This window comes from Asparagus officinalis, chromosome 8 (genome assembly GCF_001876935.1).
Source record: "Asparagus officinalis chromosome 8, Aspof.V1, whole genome shotgun sequence".
Classification (NCBI taxonomy): Eukaryota; Viridiplantae; Streptophyta; class Magnoliopsida; order Asparagales; family Asparagaceae; genus Asparagus; species Asparagus officinalis.
The window spans coordinates 50,288,060-50,303,037 of record NC_033801.1 but is presented as its reverse complement, the minus strand read 5'-3'; the positions used below and the strand labels follow the sequence as shown (position 1 = coordinate 50,303,037).

Sequence of the window (14,978 nt, the reverse complement as noted above, 5' to 3'; positions counted from 1 at the left end):
TCCGGTTGGTGTTGCTGAACCTGCAAATCTCGCATCTGCTGCATAGTCAACTCCATTTCGGTTTTGAACTCAGCTCTAATTTCTTCGCGTTGTTTAGCCAACGCTTCTTGCAGCATTTGAGCTAGTTGATCCGGCGTGATCGCGAATGATTCTCTGGCTCGTCCAACACTGGATGCGGTATCGTCCGATGCAATAGCGGAACAAGTATCCGACAATTCTTCATCTGAAGATAAACCCTCGTGCATTCTCCTGTAATCTCGACGTAAGTTGGCTCTTCTTTGTAACCGCGCCATCCTTTGAGAAAGACCCCGCTCAACTCTCCCTCCCGGAGAGAAATCAGGGTCGGGGTTAACTAACTGTTTCTTTCCTTTGTTGGTCATGTTGATAGTGACCTCAGGGAATTCATCTCGTTGGATTACAGATTTTTTCTTGTTGAAACGTCTCATTTTGGGTTTTGACGCTTCATTGGACAATCTTTGAAATACGGAGACTCTTGTTGAATTATTCTTAGAGCATCCGCATTCTGTCAACACTGCTTTAATGAGTCTCTCGCAAGCGCAATGAGACTCATTTTCTCTGACAACTCTCTTTCTTGAGTTATCTTTCTGATAGTACAGCTCATCATTATTGTGATTCGAGCAACCTATCTTTCGCTTTTGAACTTTGTTAACATGCACAGGACGACTGGTCGTCGCCTCTGAGCGATCCAAAGTTGAATGTTTAAATCCACCCCCTTGCGGGTGTGGAGTTTTCAGAGGTCCTAAACGAGAGTGAACTGGTATTCTCTCGTTTTGGACTTGTGCAGTTCTGACAGGAGGGTGTTTACGACCCCCTGCATATGAAACCATTAATGGTTTATTTGCCGGACATGGTTGTTCCTTGACTGGGGCTTTGCCTCGATCATCAACTGAAGGACCAAGGCGATCTGCCATTGTTATCTTGAACTTGGACAAATCTGGGCTAACCCAGGGTTCTACTGGTGTTGCAGTAGACGGGCCCGGAACAGATGCTTGTGGTGTCTTTGGCATCCAGACTTTACGATTCTTCGGTGACTTTTCAGACACTGTCTCTTTCTTGGTTCCTTGCGCTTGTTGACGAAGAGCGCGAGTTTGGGCAGCCTTCGCCTTACGCCTTTGTATCCGTTCCTTGAGGGTTGAACGGGCCCTTTTGACGAGAGTCCACTCCTCCGTCGTAAGTTTTGCAGAAATACAATTATTTTGCCGTTGGGGCAATTGAACCGCTTTCTGTTTCCTCGACTCTAGGTCCGCATAGTAATGGACCCCGTCGGTTTGTTGCATGGCCTTAGCCAGTTGTCGAGCACGGCGCTGACGCTGTCTCTGACGAGCCCTCTTCGTCAGCACCGGCGAGCTATTCGTCATCGACTCCTTAAGGGATGTGGAGGCGTTTGGAGCAGGTATGTTGCAGATGGGTTCCTTAGCAGCAATTGAGTAGGAACCTTCACCTGCGGCCTCTTTGGGCATTGCAGACTTGAAAGTTTTCGAAATCTTCCTATATTTGCGAGACGAGGAAGATTTCGCGGATGAGGATGATAAATACTCCTCAAACTTCGCCTGATCGAATTCGTATTCGATCTCTTCATTGATGATGATCTTGATCGGTTGCGACACCGCGGTCTCGGCAGCGAGACCGCTGGCTCCCACTGTGGTCGCCAGCTTGTTTGGTTCAAAAGTCGCTGCTGTGGAATTCATTATAACTTTGTTCGATTACAACAAATTCGAAAGAATAATCTTTTTATAAGACTTTTTCTACACAACAAAACAAAAATTACAACTCTTGAGAAACAAACACGAAAATCGTCTATCAATTCTCGTTTTCGTGGGACTTTGCCTGTGCCGGGAACGCTTTGGTTCGTGGACCGCCGATTCACAGATCGTGAAGAGGGGGCTTATGATTCTAACTTCGTTATCGAAGTAGAAATTGAAACGATATCTTATCGAAGTAAGATAGTCGTTCTTCTTAAAATCAAGTCGAAGCTTAATTTCAAGGCGTTGCAAGAAAAGAACTCAAATCTCTGCTCTCTCTGCTCTGGAATGCTCTAACAAATGCTCGATCCTCGTCAGAAGTGACCCTAGGGGGGTATTTATAGCCTCAAGGGTCAGTAACTGCAAAAACTTAACAATCGAAGAAGTCAGTACGGCGAGACAGTGTTTACTGTCTCGCTGGGCGAGACAGCGTTTGCTGTCTCGACCCGCGAGACAGTAAATTTGCTGTCTCGCTCAGCGAGACAGTAAATGCTGTCTCGGAAAATGGTAGTTTCTCGCTGTAACTGTTCTCTCACGTTTCAAACTCCGTTATTTTGGCAGTTATCCACGTGATTTTCGCCCATGATGTTTTCCACGTCCCTTGGCAGTTAATGGACACGTGTAGGGCAGTTACAAATGTAGTTTTGACTATTTCAACACTGTCTTGCTGGCGAGACAGCAAAGACTGTCTCGCTGGCGAGAACAGTTCATACTTGTTTTGATTTTTCCAAAACAGTATGAAATCCTTTCTTGTGAATTTTTGAGTGATCTTCTCTATGCTTGGGATATCTATTAGCATTTTTTGACGCCTACACTAGGTTTCAGCAATAATGAGTGAAATGCAAATAAGTATAGTTGGAACTTGGGAAGCGGAAGCCAACTGTCGCAAACAGGCCAACGCGAAATAGAATGTCATATGATTGTAAAAGTCTCTTCCACTACTCAAGAACTCTGGAATTGTGATGCGACCTATTATTTTATACTCTAATATGTCTGCAAATTTACTGTGCCTTTGTCCTAGGAGGAAACATGGGCCACATAATGGTGTTTTTTGTAAAAATCCGCTTTACACTTGTGGCCCATGGGATTTGAACATCGATTGCTCTGATGCCAAGTTAAATGTTACTTCCACCACACCAGAAGTCCAACCTTTTAATGAGGGTTGAGAGCTATAATTTTATATCTGACAAGAATCATCTCAACTTTGAACTTATACATGTTGCATTGACATATTGCATATTGTCATCAAGGCATTCTTATAAGACAAGAAAATAGAATGAGGTTGTAGTTTGAGGTATTGGGTTGTATCAAACGACAACGCTTTTCCATACTGTACACTATCAATTATGCATTGGATTATGAGAAGTAAAAGAGAAAAGTAGATATGCAAATGCATCTGAGAGGTATTAACAGGGATAGACTGGAAGTTGATGCTGAGAGTGATGTTAATTATCTTTTAATTAGTACTATCATGTGAAGCACGGAGTTGACGAGGTTTTAGCGGCTTCCTACTTTTTTCTTCATTATTGGTAAAGGATGGTTGCAAGGATTAGGATTTTGCCTTTCTGGGTTGTTAGTATTTTGCATGATGATGGAGTATTTTATTGCCATTGATAATCTACTCTGTGCCTCCTTATAGAAGCTTTTGTTCTAAACATGTGATAGGGTCTTAGCTCCTTTTTGAATATTTCCTTCATATTACTACTTATCTGTCTTCTTGTTTCAACCTAGTTGCTATGACAATTTGACTTAATACCATATTTATTTGGTTTTGATTCATAAACCTTAGTTGTACCTGATATCCTGGGTCCTGGTGCATTTATGGTTTTTTTCCCTCTTATGTGGGTTATAAGGGTGGAGCTATTCGATGGGGCAGGTGGTTTAATTGAAGGCTGCATTCAAAGGCTTGATCGTACTGGAGCAGATGTAATGGCATTAGAGGACCCCAAAGTTACTACGCCCCAAGGCACACAGTGGCATGTATTTGCAGCCTTTGGTGAGGCATTATTATAAAAACTTGGATTACTTGATTTATCATTTTAAATGTAGTTTATGATTTGAGAACACTAGCTGCATCGATTTCAATCCTTTTGGATATTTTGTGCTTCATATTTTCTGAAAGTAGTGGGAAGAGTCTTTGATATGTATCATTGTTATTGTACATATCATGTTGTGTTCTTCAATCTTACCATTTGCTAAATTTCAATTTCTTAGGTGCATTAAAAGGAGGTCGAGCTGATTGGCTTATTGAGAAATGTACGGTAAGTTTCTTTCAATATTTTGTGGGATGTCTGGCTTGGACTTCTGTTTGTTAAGTGTTTTGACATTTATCTTGTCTTTTTAGGAACTTGGAGCTAGTAGTGTGACACCCCTTTTGACTCTGCGATCTCCTATAATTGGGGACAATCGTGTGGACAGATTACAGCGTGTTATATTAGCTGCAGTCAAACAGTGTAATTATCCCCTGATTTCTTCATCTAGTGGCATTTATTCATAACTCTGCCTTGTGTATCTTTAACTGAAGTGTATATCATCCACATTCAATCTAATCAAGCAACGTCACTGTCTTAGGCCAACGGTTACATGGAATGACCCTGAATCCTCCCATCAAATTTCACAATTTTCTGACTATTGTAAGTTCTCTTTTTTCCCCTCGCATTACGATTTGAAACTGGGTTTAGATTTGTTGGCCTCTATTTTATCAATACACATGCATCCGCTCAAGTATGTAACAGATTCCCAGCAAACTATATTACATGATTCCTCAGTAATTCATGGATAGATTTTGCATAGCTAAACCATCTTGCATTAACTAGCTGAAGAACTAATTAGTACTATCAGCAAATTGGGAAAGGCAAATATCTTTATTGTTACTTTTGGGTTTATTTCTTTACTATGACTCGGTTGCGAAATAGTTTATGTTAGGGGTTTGGGTTATGTAAAGTCTTTTTGTTCAAGTAAAAGAAACCAAATTCATGTACCTTACAAGATAGCTCCCTTATGTATTGAACATACATATTTTGAAATTACTCATTAGACTCACTATTTTTTATATGCCCTAATCTTACTCCTCTATACTTAAAAGGAGAAACAAAGGATCACTGTTCATGATACTGTAGCATAAACAGTAAATCGTTCCTGTAATTTGCTGTACCGTAAACAGTGGATCAGGCCCGCTTCTCCATATTTAAAATTACTGTTCATGGTACAGTTTTACTGTAGCATAAACAGTAAAGAAAATCAAATGTATTAAAACTGGAATCCTTTTTTAAGTGTAAAGGAGTATATATGATTTCTAAATCAAATGTATTAAAACTTGAATGTTTCTTTAAGTATAGTGGAGTAGATATGATTTTTAATTTTAAACATACAATAATTAAGTCAAATGTATTAAAACTTAGAGGGAAACAAATTCAAAATGCAGTGCTTAAAAAATTAGATAGTCGTGCTTTGCACGGGGTGCACACTAGTTGTCTTGAATGCTGCAAAAGGAAGATATTTAATATCAACACAAAAGATAAAAATTTTGAGATCATTTATTGTGTGGTAACAAGGCTAAGCCCAAATTTCTCCTTGAAAATAAAACATCGGAGATAATAAAATGAAGTAAATCTCAAGTATGCAATAGGAAAGCCACCCCCAACGTTTAAAAATAACCACACCAACACATAGTGATAGTTAAGCTAGCAATTCTCTTTATATTGCCTTGAACATACATTATATTTCTGAGGAACCCATGAACATATAATAGCAATAACAAGAGAGGTTAGCAAAAAAAAAAAAAAAAAACAAAAAAAAAAAGAGTAAACTTAGAATTTAGAAATTGTTTCCTATGCAATAATATAATTAAGGCTAAATCCAATTTGCCCTTGAGACAATCTTGGAAATAATAGAATGAAGCTGATTTCACAAGCATTTGAAGGTCATCCCAACATTTAAAAAGAATCATAATAACTAATAAAAATTTTCCCCTTTTAATTTTATGAGCGAAATTGAAATTATCGAAATCCAATTATATTCACCACAGAAACAAGTAAGAGGGCACTTTTTATTTATGCAACTATTAACATAAAAAAGATCGTATAGTATCTACAAAGTAAAAGAAACTCTTATAAATGAATATCTTTGCATCACAAGTTGCAAACAAGCTCTCCTCAAACTCAGCAACATCCGTTGAATCAAACTTACTCATTTGTTTAAAAAAAAGAAAAGAAAAGAAAAGAAGAACTCATAAAATTCCAATTTTCTTTTCTTTATAAAAAAATATATTTTGTTCTAGTTCAAGTTTGAGGAAACAAAATAGCAAAAAATTTCCTGCACCGTAAGGAAGATCAATAGTCAATTATAGTTAGGCTCATCATAAAATAATATGAAAAAGGTTATATTCATCTCTAATTAGGATTAGTATGTAATATCAAAAAGAGTCATGGGTAATATTGATCACGGAAAGATTTACAAGGACTCACTTTTAAAGGAGTATGATAAATGGCAGCATGGCACAGAACTGCATATGATAAATTATTTGATATAGAGGGTAGATGTGGAGGTAGAATGTAGTGCTTTAATACTTGTATGATTGTCATCTTCCAAATCCTTCTTATTATGGGATTGATTATAGGCTTTATGTTAGTTCAAATTTTTCTTCTTTTAGAGTTTAAAAAGTTTAAGACTCAATATTCTATTGACATTGAGTCCAAATACTTCTTGTATACAAGAAAGAATCAGTCGAGAAGTTTGGTTGAGGTACATGCTAATGAGACTGTTAAGTCCCTACTTTAAATATTTCTGGTGTTCAAGAGAGAACGTTATGCAAACTTAAGATGTTCCTAGCAAATGTAGTTCAACCTTATATATTGTATTCATCTGATTGTAGTTGGACATTTTTGCTTAAAGATTTTCCTTTCTTCTTGATGCTAGGTTGATCAGTCTAAATTTTCTCTTCTAGCAGCAGCGGAGGCAACTCCACTTGTAAATGTCTTGCTTTCGTCCAGCATAGCCGGTGATGGAATTGTAATAGTCGGACCAGAGGGAGGTCTCTCTCTCAGTCAGACCTAATGTTGATGGTTTGTTTGTTCTACTCATTTGTTAAGAGTATATAACTAATTATCCCCGAACTCCTTTGATGAGTTCAATATGTACGAGGAAAAACAGCAGGCACTTTGCTGTTTTCTAGGAATAATGGAACCATTGGATCTTTCCAAGCTATTGATTCATTTACTTGCTATGTACGGGAAAAAAAAACAGGCAGAGTTGGTATATGAATGTATTTTCTCTCTCCGTTTCCTAGTTTTAATCTCTACTTATTGGAGAAATGAGAATTAGTAGTAGGCCAAAGAGAATGTGATTGGAAGCAATTAAGAAGAATATGATAATAATTAACTTAGTAAATGAGATAGCCCATAAAAAGAACTGAACGGAAGAATAGAACTCATGTGTCTGACCCCGTTCTTGTTGTAGATTCCTACTTGGGTCTTTTCCAGGGGTTAAACCCTGGACTCTGCTATGCACTTTTGTTGAATACTTTGCTTGACCAAGCTTCTACCTTTCATTCACCTCAATATTTATTCTAGCTTGGTTTGCTCTTTTAGACATATTTGCATGTTTTATCATTCTATGCTGGGGTTTAATGCCTTGACCATCTTAAACTGCTCTGTAGTCTCACCTACTTCTCTTTAATAATTAATTCTATACATATGCATCGTCACCATTGCGGATGCAGATTGAACGGGCTTTGGGCTAGTTATATCCATCAGTTTAAGAGTACTGCCAAATTCCATTAACATGACTAAGAAGTTCAATGATGTCTTCTTATTTTTCTGATAAAAAATATAGTATTTTAGATTTTTGAGGTCATGATGTGGTCTTTTTTTAATTTCTTTCAGATTTCACGGAGGAAGAGGTGGAGTTGATGACTAAAGCAGGTGCCACTCTTGTTGGTCTTGGCCCAAGCCGACTCAGAGTTGAAACGGCAACAATTGCACTCCTATCAACTGTGATGCTATGGTCTGATGCTCGTAAATTGGATCCTTGAGGTTTTGGTAAGCAGCGTACTTTTTTTTGGATAATGGTGCTTATACTACTATTTTTCATAATCTTAATCTCAAATATTGTGATGTCTTTAATTTATGTGAGTAATTTCTTTCAATAAGAAGTTGAGGATTGTTTGTATATTAGGAAATCATGTGAAGTAGAAGCAATAATCTAAGGGTGAAGGATATTTTTTTATTTTGCTTGCGTGAATTCACTTACATCTTTTGGAGATGCTAGTTTTTGTGGATTTTCTTCTTCTTCTTTCTTTTCCTAAAGAAGATAAGTAGGACATGGAAAATTGTTTCTGTCAGGCCAAAAGGTATGAAAGGATATGGTTGAAACCCTATGAGTGCAAGGGAGTTAAGAATTTGAATATAGAGCTCATATTCCAAAGTTATGGTTATTGGAAGGTGAGAAGCCATCAGCCTGTGTTGCATGTCAGAGTAGGAATTTTCTTACGTGAAAAAGGGCGAAAATCAGAATTTTCCATTGGTGGATTTTTTTTTATGTATTGACAAGGTTAGGATTCTTAAACTAACATACATTTAGACAGTTAAAAAGGATAGGCCAAACAGGACTACAATGCCTAATATTTTCATGACTTTGCACCTATATACCTTATCTTTTTTTGACATTAAAATACTCTTTTGTTTTTTAAAGTAGCAAGTTACCATCTTACGTTACTCAACTGTTGAAATATTGATGGGGGACGTAGAAGCGCCGGAATCTCAGGTGAACGACTTCCGTGAACATTATCTTTCCTTTTCTTTTTTATTTCTTTTATAAAATAAAAGACGAACAAAGTAGGACAAAATGAGGTTAGATCAAATTCACTCAAAGGCATCTAACCGTTAGTTAAGTCAGATTCACACTCTGACACTTAACCCTTTCGGTTTCACACCAAAAAACAATGGCTTACGTCTTAGAAGAATCACACAATATTTTCAACTCAACTTTCATAAGTTCTTCATAAACTCTCTACTACATTACAGAAATCTCCTCCCTCTTTTATAGAGTTTTGAATTCTTATCTAAAACAAATTCAAAAACTTATCCTATCTCTAAAACCAATTCAATCCTAACTAGCAAATAATCTAACAAACTCAATCCTAACACAATTCAAATCAAAACAACTAAACAAAATAACTAACTCCCACCTATCTAAAGCCAAAACAAGTCTAAAATCATAAAAAACCTATCTTCAATCCGGATCAAATCTGAACAGTGATTGTGTCCTGCATCAGTTCTCCCCTTGTTGGAGAAAACTCGACCTCGAGTTTTTTAAATAAGGATAATATGATAAACTCTATATCTTTTATGTATTCTGATTCAATAGTCTCTAAAGTCTTCAGTAATATTTGTAGAACTCGATAATGGGGTTAGTGGAGGAGTATTTAGTATAACAAAGTTCATTATTGAAGGTTCAACGTTAGACTCTAAATCTATCTTTGGATTTTCCTTTTCTTGTTCCAATTCAGGCTTAGATTCTAGATTGATCTTTTGATATGTATATTTTTCTAGCTCACGTTCAGATTCAGATTCAAGCTTTGATTGTGGCTCCATCTCGAATTTTGTTTGTACCTTTGTAGTGAACTCAGACTTCGACAGCGCGACCAAGTCTAATTGGGGTAGAGGCACTCGTGTTGACTTTTCTTCAGGATTTACGGAGAAACAAAAATATCTTCTAGTTGGTTAAGAAGAATATCTTCTTTCCAAAAGAAATTTCATAGTCTCCAATGAATAGATGAATAGATAGCTGAACGATAACTTGATAATTTCTAGACCACCATTCATGAGCTTCTTTCTTGAGCCTACACTTTGCATATAAATACTTTTGTATTTTAGACATTTCATAAATAAAAAATATATCCTCTGTATCTTGAAGCCAAACTTCAAAATAATTTGGCTCTACATATCCATCAAAACCACAAAAATAAGATGAAGGACCAAACTTTAATGGATTAAAATCATTTTATTGTGAAGGAAGAAGCGGATGTTAACCCATAATAACTGTGGATCACATAAACTTGCTCTGATACCAAATAATGCGGGACAGAGAAGCGCCGGAACTCTCGGGTGAACAATATCCGTGAACAATATCTTTTCTTTTCTTTTTAATTTTTTTATAAAATAAAAAATGAACAAATTAAGATAAAATGAGTTTAGATCGGATTCACTGACGAACATCTAACCGTTAGTTAAGTCGAATTCACACGCTGACACTTAACCCTTTTGGCTTCACATCGAGAAACAACGACTTCCGCCTTTGGAAAAATCGCACAATATATCTTTAACTCAACTTTCATAAATTATTCATAAGCTTTCTACTACATTACGAAAATCTCCTCCCTTTTTTATAGGGTATGGAATTCTTATCTAAAACAAATTCAAAAACTTATCCCATCTCTAAAAGCAATTCAATCTTAACTAGAAAATAATCCAACAAATTCAATCCTAACACAATTCAAATTAAAACAACTAAACAAAATAACTAGCTCTCACCTATCTAAAACCAAAACTAAATCTAAAATCATAACAAATCTTCGGATCAAATCTGAATAGTGAGTGTGTTCTGCATCAAATATTCCCCCAAATATTCACATATGACTTTTGCATGTTAAAATTGAAGTCAATTATACCTCTAAAAAGTTGCCTGAGTCAACTAAAAAACTCATCTTATTGTGTTGAAAATATGATAAATGTTAAGTTTAACATACAACTTTAGAGGTAACCTAAAATTCCCCTCCCCCACCCGGGTGAGGGGGGTGCTGGTTAGGTAATTTAGGCAACTTTTAAGTGTAAAATTTGATAGAACATATAGAATAACCGAGGAAGAAAGCTCAATTATATTTCTTCATTAGACATGCTTATATACAAGTTACATAGCACTAATATGATATGAAATATTGGAATAATTCCAGCATATGTTATGTAAATAAGATATCTAATCTTCTATACAAGGTATATGTATTATCTATATAGGAGCAATGTGCAGTCATATATTCATAACACCCCTCATCAAACTTAATGTGGATCACAACACTGAGTTTGGAAACTAAGAACGACGACACTTTGAAGTGTAAGTTTTGGTGAAGAAATCAGCAATTTGAAGAACATATGGTAGGATGTCGTCCTAATCTCAATGTACTTCGTGCATACATGAAACACTAGATTGATGGTAATTATTTATTGCACTTTGATTGTCGCAATAGTCTAAAATTGGAGAAAGACAGTCAATGTCATGTGGAAGTTGTCAGAAGCAAATGACCTCGAAGGTAGTATAAGAAGTCGCCTGATACCTAGCCTCAACACGAGATTTGAAGGCTACATCTTGCTTCTTAGGCTGCTATGAAATAAGGGTATATCTAAGGAATATAAAGAAATTAGTAATAGACCGACGATTAGTAACATCACCAGCCCAATCAACATCGAAGATGACATGAAGTTTTTGTTGGAAACACGATATACAATAGGGCGAAATATGCATATTGTGACTATTAATAAAAATTAATTAAAATTAGAAGAATACTTGGAATGCTTTCCGACCCTCCACAATGTCATCTCCCAAGATGTACTTGAAAAGAGCTTCCTTAAGAGAAAAAGCATTCAACTGAAATCCACCCGTCACCAAAGAGGAGCAATACTGAGAGATAGGTTATTAATTTTCTATTCTCTATTCATAAGGTTACATATCAATCCTATATATAAGATTAGACTAGCCTTATACATTTTAATTTTAAACAATTTATAATTATTTAAAACTCTATCCATAACAATTAAAGAAAGAATATAATTTGTATTGCTTGTAAACATCTAATGATATTAGTGAAACTAATTAGGTCATATATCAAGAACGAATTATTAAGCATATTAATAATTTTAATTTAACAATCAAAATTTTTTCCGACCTACTGTTCATAAAAGCTCTTCCATAACATGGAATTAATTATTTATAAATAATATCTTACATTCAGTTCCCTTTAATATCATTTATTTTATGCAGCTCTTTTGAGCAGGATAATAAACCCATTTGCTCATGCCTAAATTATCATTCCCATAAACATAAATAGAAATCATTTTGAAACATCAAAATATTTTATTTTATAAGAAAATAAATTTAAAAAAAATATTTTTTCAAAACCACCCATCGGCGAAAATTTAATAACTTCGTAAGAATGCATAATAAATTAACTCATTATAATGAATATACTGGATCCTATCTGGATATCTATCATTTCCCTAAATGAAATTTAGTAACCTAATGTTTTAGGTTGTGTAGCGTTTGCTAAATAAGCTTAACAATCACATCAAGAGCATACTAAATTATCAAATCAGAAATGACAATATCATCAAATCCAAGGGACCATGTAAAAATCTGAATTCTCCATCTCCTAGGTGACTTATCCTAGAGAATTCAAATACGGTCTAGTGATACACACATCATAATGTGTGCTTATGACATACACTCAGGGAATCCCCAATCATGATGGTTGAAACCTACCATCACATCTCATATGTCGATATCATGCATAATAACATGTTATAACTAAGTTATCCTTTACTAGTTATAAGTTAAGCACAATTTCAAGAAATCTTTAAATTAGATAACATCTCCAAGCAAGTAACTATCACAGTGCATGATCTAACAAAATAATTTTTAAGGATACTATAACAATTATAGAAATGATACTCAAATTATATGTACAATAATGAAATCTATTAATATTCTAAGAATATTACATAATTTATATTGGATGTTCAATAACATATTATTACTACTCCAGTAGTTTTAGCATTGACATTGAAGAGAACAAAGGATCGAGATTAAGTACGATGAAGATAGCGCAAAATCCAAAGTTAAACAACATAATAAATGGAGGTGGGAGATTATACAAATTACTCACTGCATGGATGACATAAGCGGTGTCTGCTTGAGAGGTAGCGAGTTATACCATAGCACCAATAAATGCATGATACCAAGTGGGATTTTTTTAAAGGTTCTCTTGTATCAAGTGCTAGTTTTTTATGTAGCTGAAGAAGCGGCAGCACTCCAATCATTTCAGTCGACTTAACATGGATAAAGAGATCAGAGATATATTTCTGTTAAGAAAGAAGATATCATTGTGGTTCATATGCGACTTCAAGGTCTAGAAACTATCAAAGATTCCCTATATCCTACATCTCCAAATTCTGATAAAGAGAAGTCTTGAAAGTATGCAGAAAGGAAGGGTCGTTACCAGTAATACAATATCATCAATATCAAGATAGTTTGAAGGAGAATCGGTAGTGAAAGATCTGTTGCCGGAGTCAACTATAGTAAACACTGATCTTTGCTGAGGATGCTGTCTTATCGTCGCTTTAAAACAAATTTGAATGATATGCCCAGGATGACAACAGTAGCGACAATACTTGTTCCTCTATGCGATGAAAGTAACTGGTACTGTTGAGAGAATGGCTGAAGATAATTGTGGTATAGGTGGTCATTGAAAACAAGAGCACTCGTAGTAGTGGAAGTGGTGTTAGTTCTCAAGACAAACTGACGAGTCTCTTTGCTAATAAGTTCGGGCAGTCCATAATCAAGGTGAGTTGGAGCGAATAATGAAGAATTTGACCATGCATCCAGGTCGCAGACGCATCAGAAATTGAAATAGTCAATTTTGATAATGGACACGATGTTGCTTGGTGGCATATGCACAAGCCGCATAGCTCTTGCACAAGGGTTCCTCCATTATTGCAAAAGGACGCCACCGAGCTTGCACAAAATAGTAGATCTTTTGATTGATTGATCGTTTTGTTGAGCTAAATACAGCTTCTGGTGAACGACATATGACTGAGCATGACTATAATTTTGGTGAAGCTCTTGAAATTGGAGCCATGTGGCAAGTGTAGTTTAGAGACTAGAAAGTTGCATTCGGATATTAATCTCTGCAGGGGAAGTAATAATTCTGCATTCTCGATGATCTGCAAAGAGTTCATGCTGCTATCTGCTTGGCATCAGCTCAAGTGCAGCTAAGAGGCATGTCGTCAACGCGACTGGTGAATTCAAGAGAATCGAAGAAAAGTTGCACAGAAATTGACCACTCACCGTAGTTGGTCCTCGGAAATTCCACGTCAATTTGAAAAAAAACTCCTGAATAAAACAGATGGCCATTAATTATAAGTCAAACTGTGAATGAGAATGAAAGAGCAACAATGTTGCTGACAAGTTATGTTAGTAATATACGGCTACATTTTCTTTGTATATAAATTGTACTCCTACCTTGTATAGGAGATTAGGTATCTTATTTATGTAAAGAATGTGCTTGAATAATTCCGTTATTTCATACCATATTTATTATAAGTAACCATTATATAAGTATGTCCAGTGAAGGAGTATAAGTAAACTTTCTTCAACTATTCTACATGTTTTATTATGGTTCGATCAGCTGCTGATTGCCATTTTTTTGGCGGTTCTATTCTTCGAGCTGACATGGTCCCTTGATCACGGGTCTGATCATCTCCTACTTACGGTAGAATCAGTGACCAATTTTTAATAAGTGAAAGTAACATGAGAGTGTTTGGGGAATATTTAACGGTTTATTAATAGAAAGTAGTAACATGCTACTTCAAAAACTATAGGATACGTAAACGTCAAAAAAAAAAAAAAAGGATAGGGTTTAGATCATGTAAACCAGAAGGTATTTAAGTGCTATTTAGCCGAAAGAATGTGATAGCTGACCGTTGATAATTTAATATTCAAGATGATCCTTAATATAATTGGAGATTTGGAGGAGTAAAAAGTGTTTATAGCTCCTGCAACTTTTTGTGGCTCAAACTGTGGAACACCTCAGTCTCCTCGGCCACCTTCATTCATCTACTGATGCTTTTTGCATGTTAGCCCCTGGTTGTATCAATAGTTTACCATTCTTGACCCGTCTCAAGTCATAGGTCTAGTCAACTTGAGTGCGCATTCTTGAAGTTTTGAGTGCTGACTAGAAAATCTAACTCCTTTTATGGAGAAAACAGTTGTCATGGCGGTAGTTGCCGACTTCTAGAACAGCAGCATGGTCAATATGAGGGAGTTGGAAAATGAACTGTACCCATTAACTCCCAATTTTGTCAACCGTTGGTCCTCTCTCTTGACTTTTGGAAAGGTCTTTTTAAAGACAGGAGACTGAAAGGTAATGTTTGAGCCCCTTGGTTCAAA

At 35.9% G+C, this 14,978-nt stretch overlaps 1 protein-coding gene across 1 annotated transcript in view; it reads left to right on the top strand.

The window, feature by feature from the left end:
- Window positions 1-7,988, top strand: part of LOC109821229 (ribosomal RNA small subunit methyltransferase E) — a 15,342-nt gene extending 7,354 nt beyond the window's left edge. Inside the window, exons 3-8 of the mRNA XM_020387413.1 lie at window positions 3,617-3,759; window positions 3,978-4,024; window positions 4,108-4,216; window positions 4,335-4,396; window positions 6,681-6,795; window positions 7,646-7,988. Of these exons, the coding sequence (XP_020243002.1) occupies window positions 3,617-3,759; window positions 3,978-4,024; window positions 4,108-4,216; window positions 4,335-4,396; window positions 6,681-6,795; window positions 7,646-7,794 (625 nt within the window). The 3' untranslated portion in view covers window positions 7,795-7,988. The remainder of the gene's footprint in view (window positions 1-3,616; window positions 3,760-3,977; window positions 4,025-4,107; window positions 4,217-4,334; window positions 4,397-6,680; window positions 6,796-7,645) is intronic.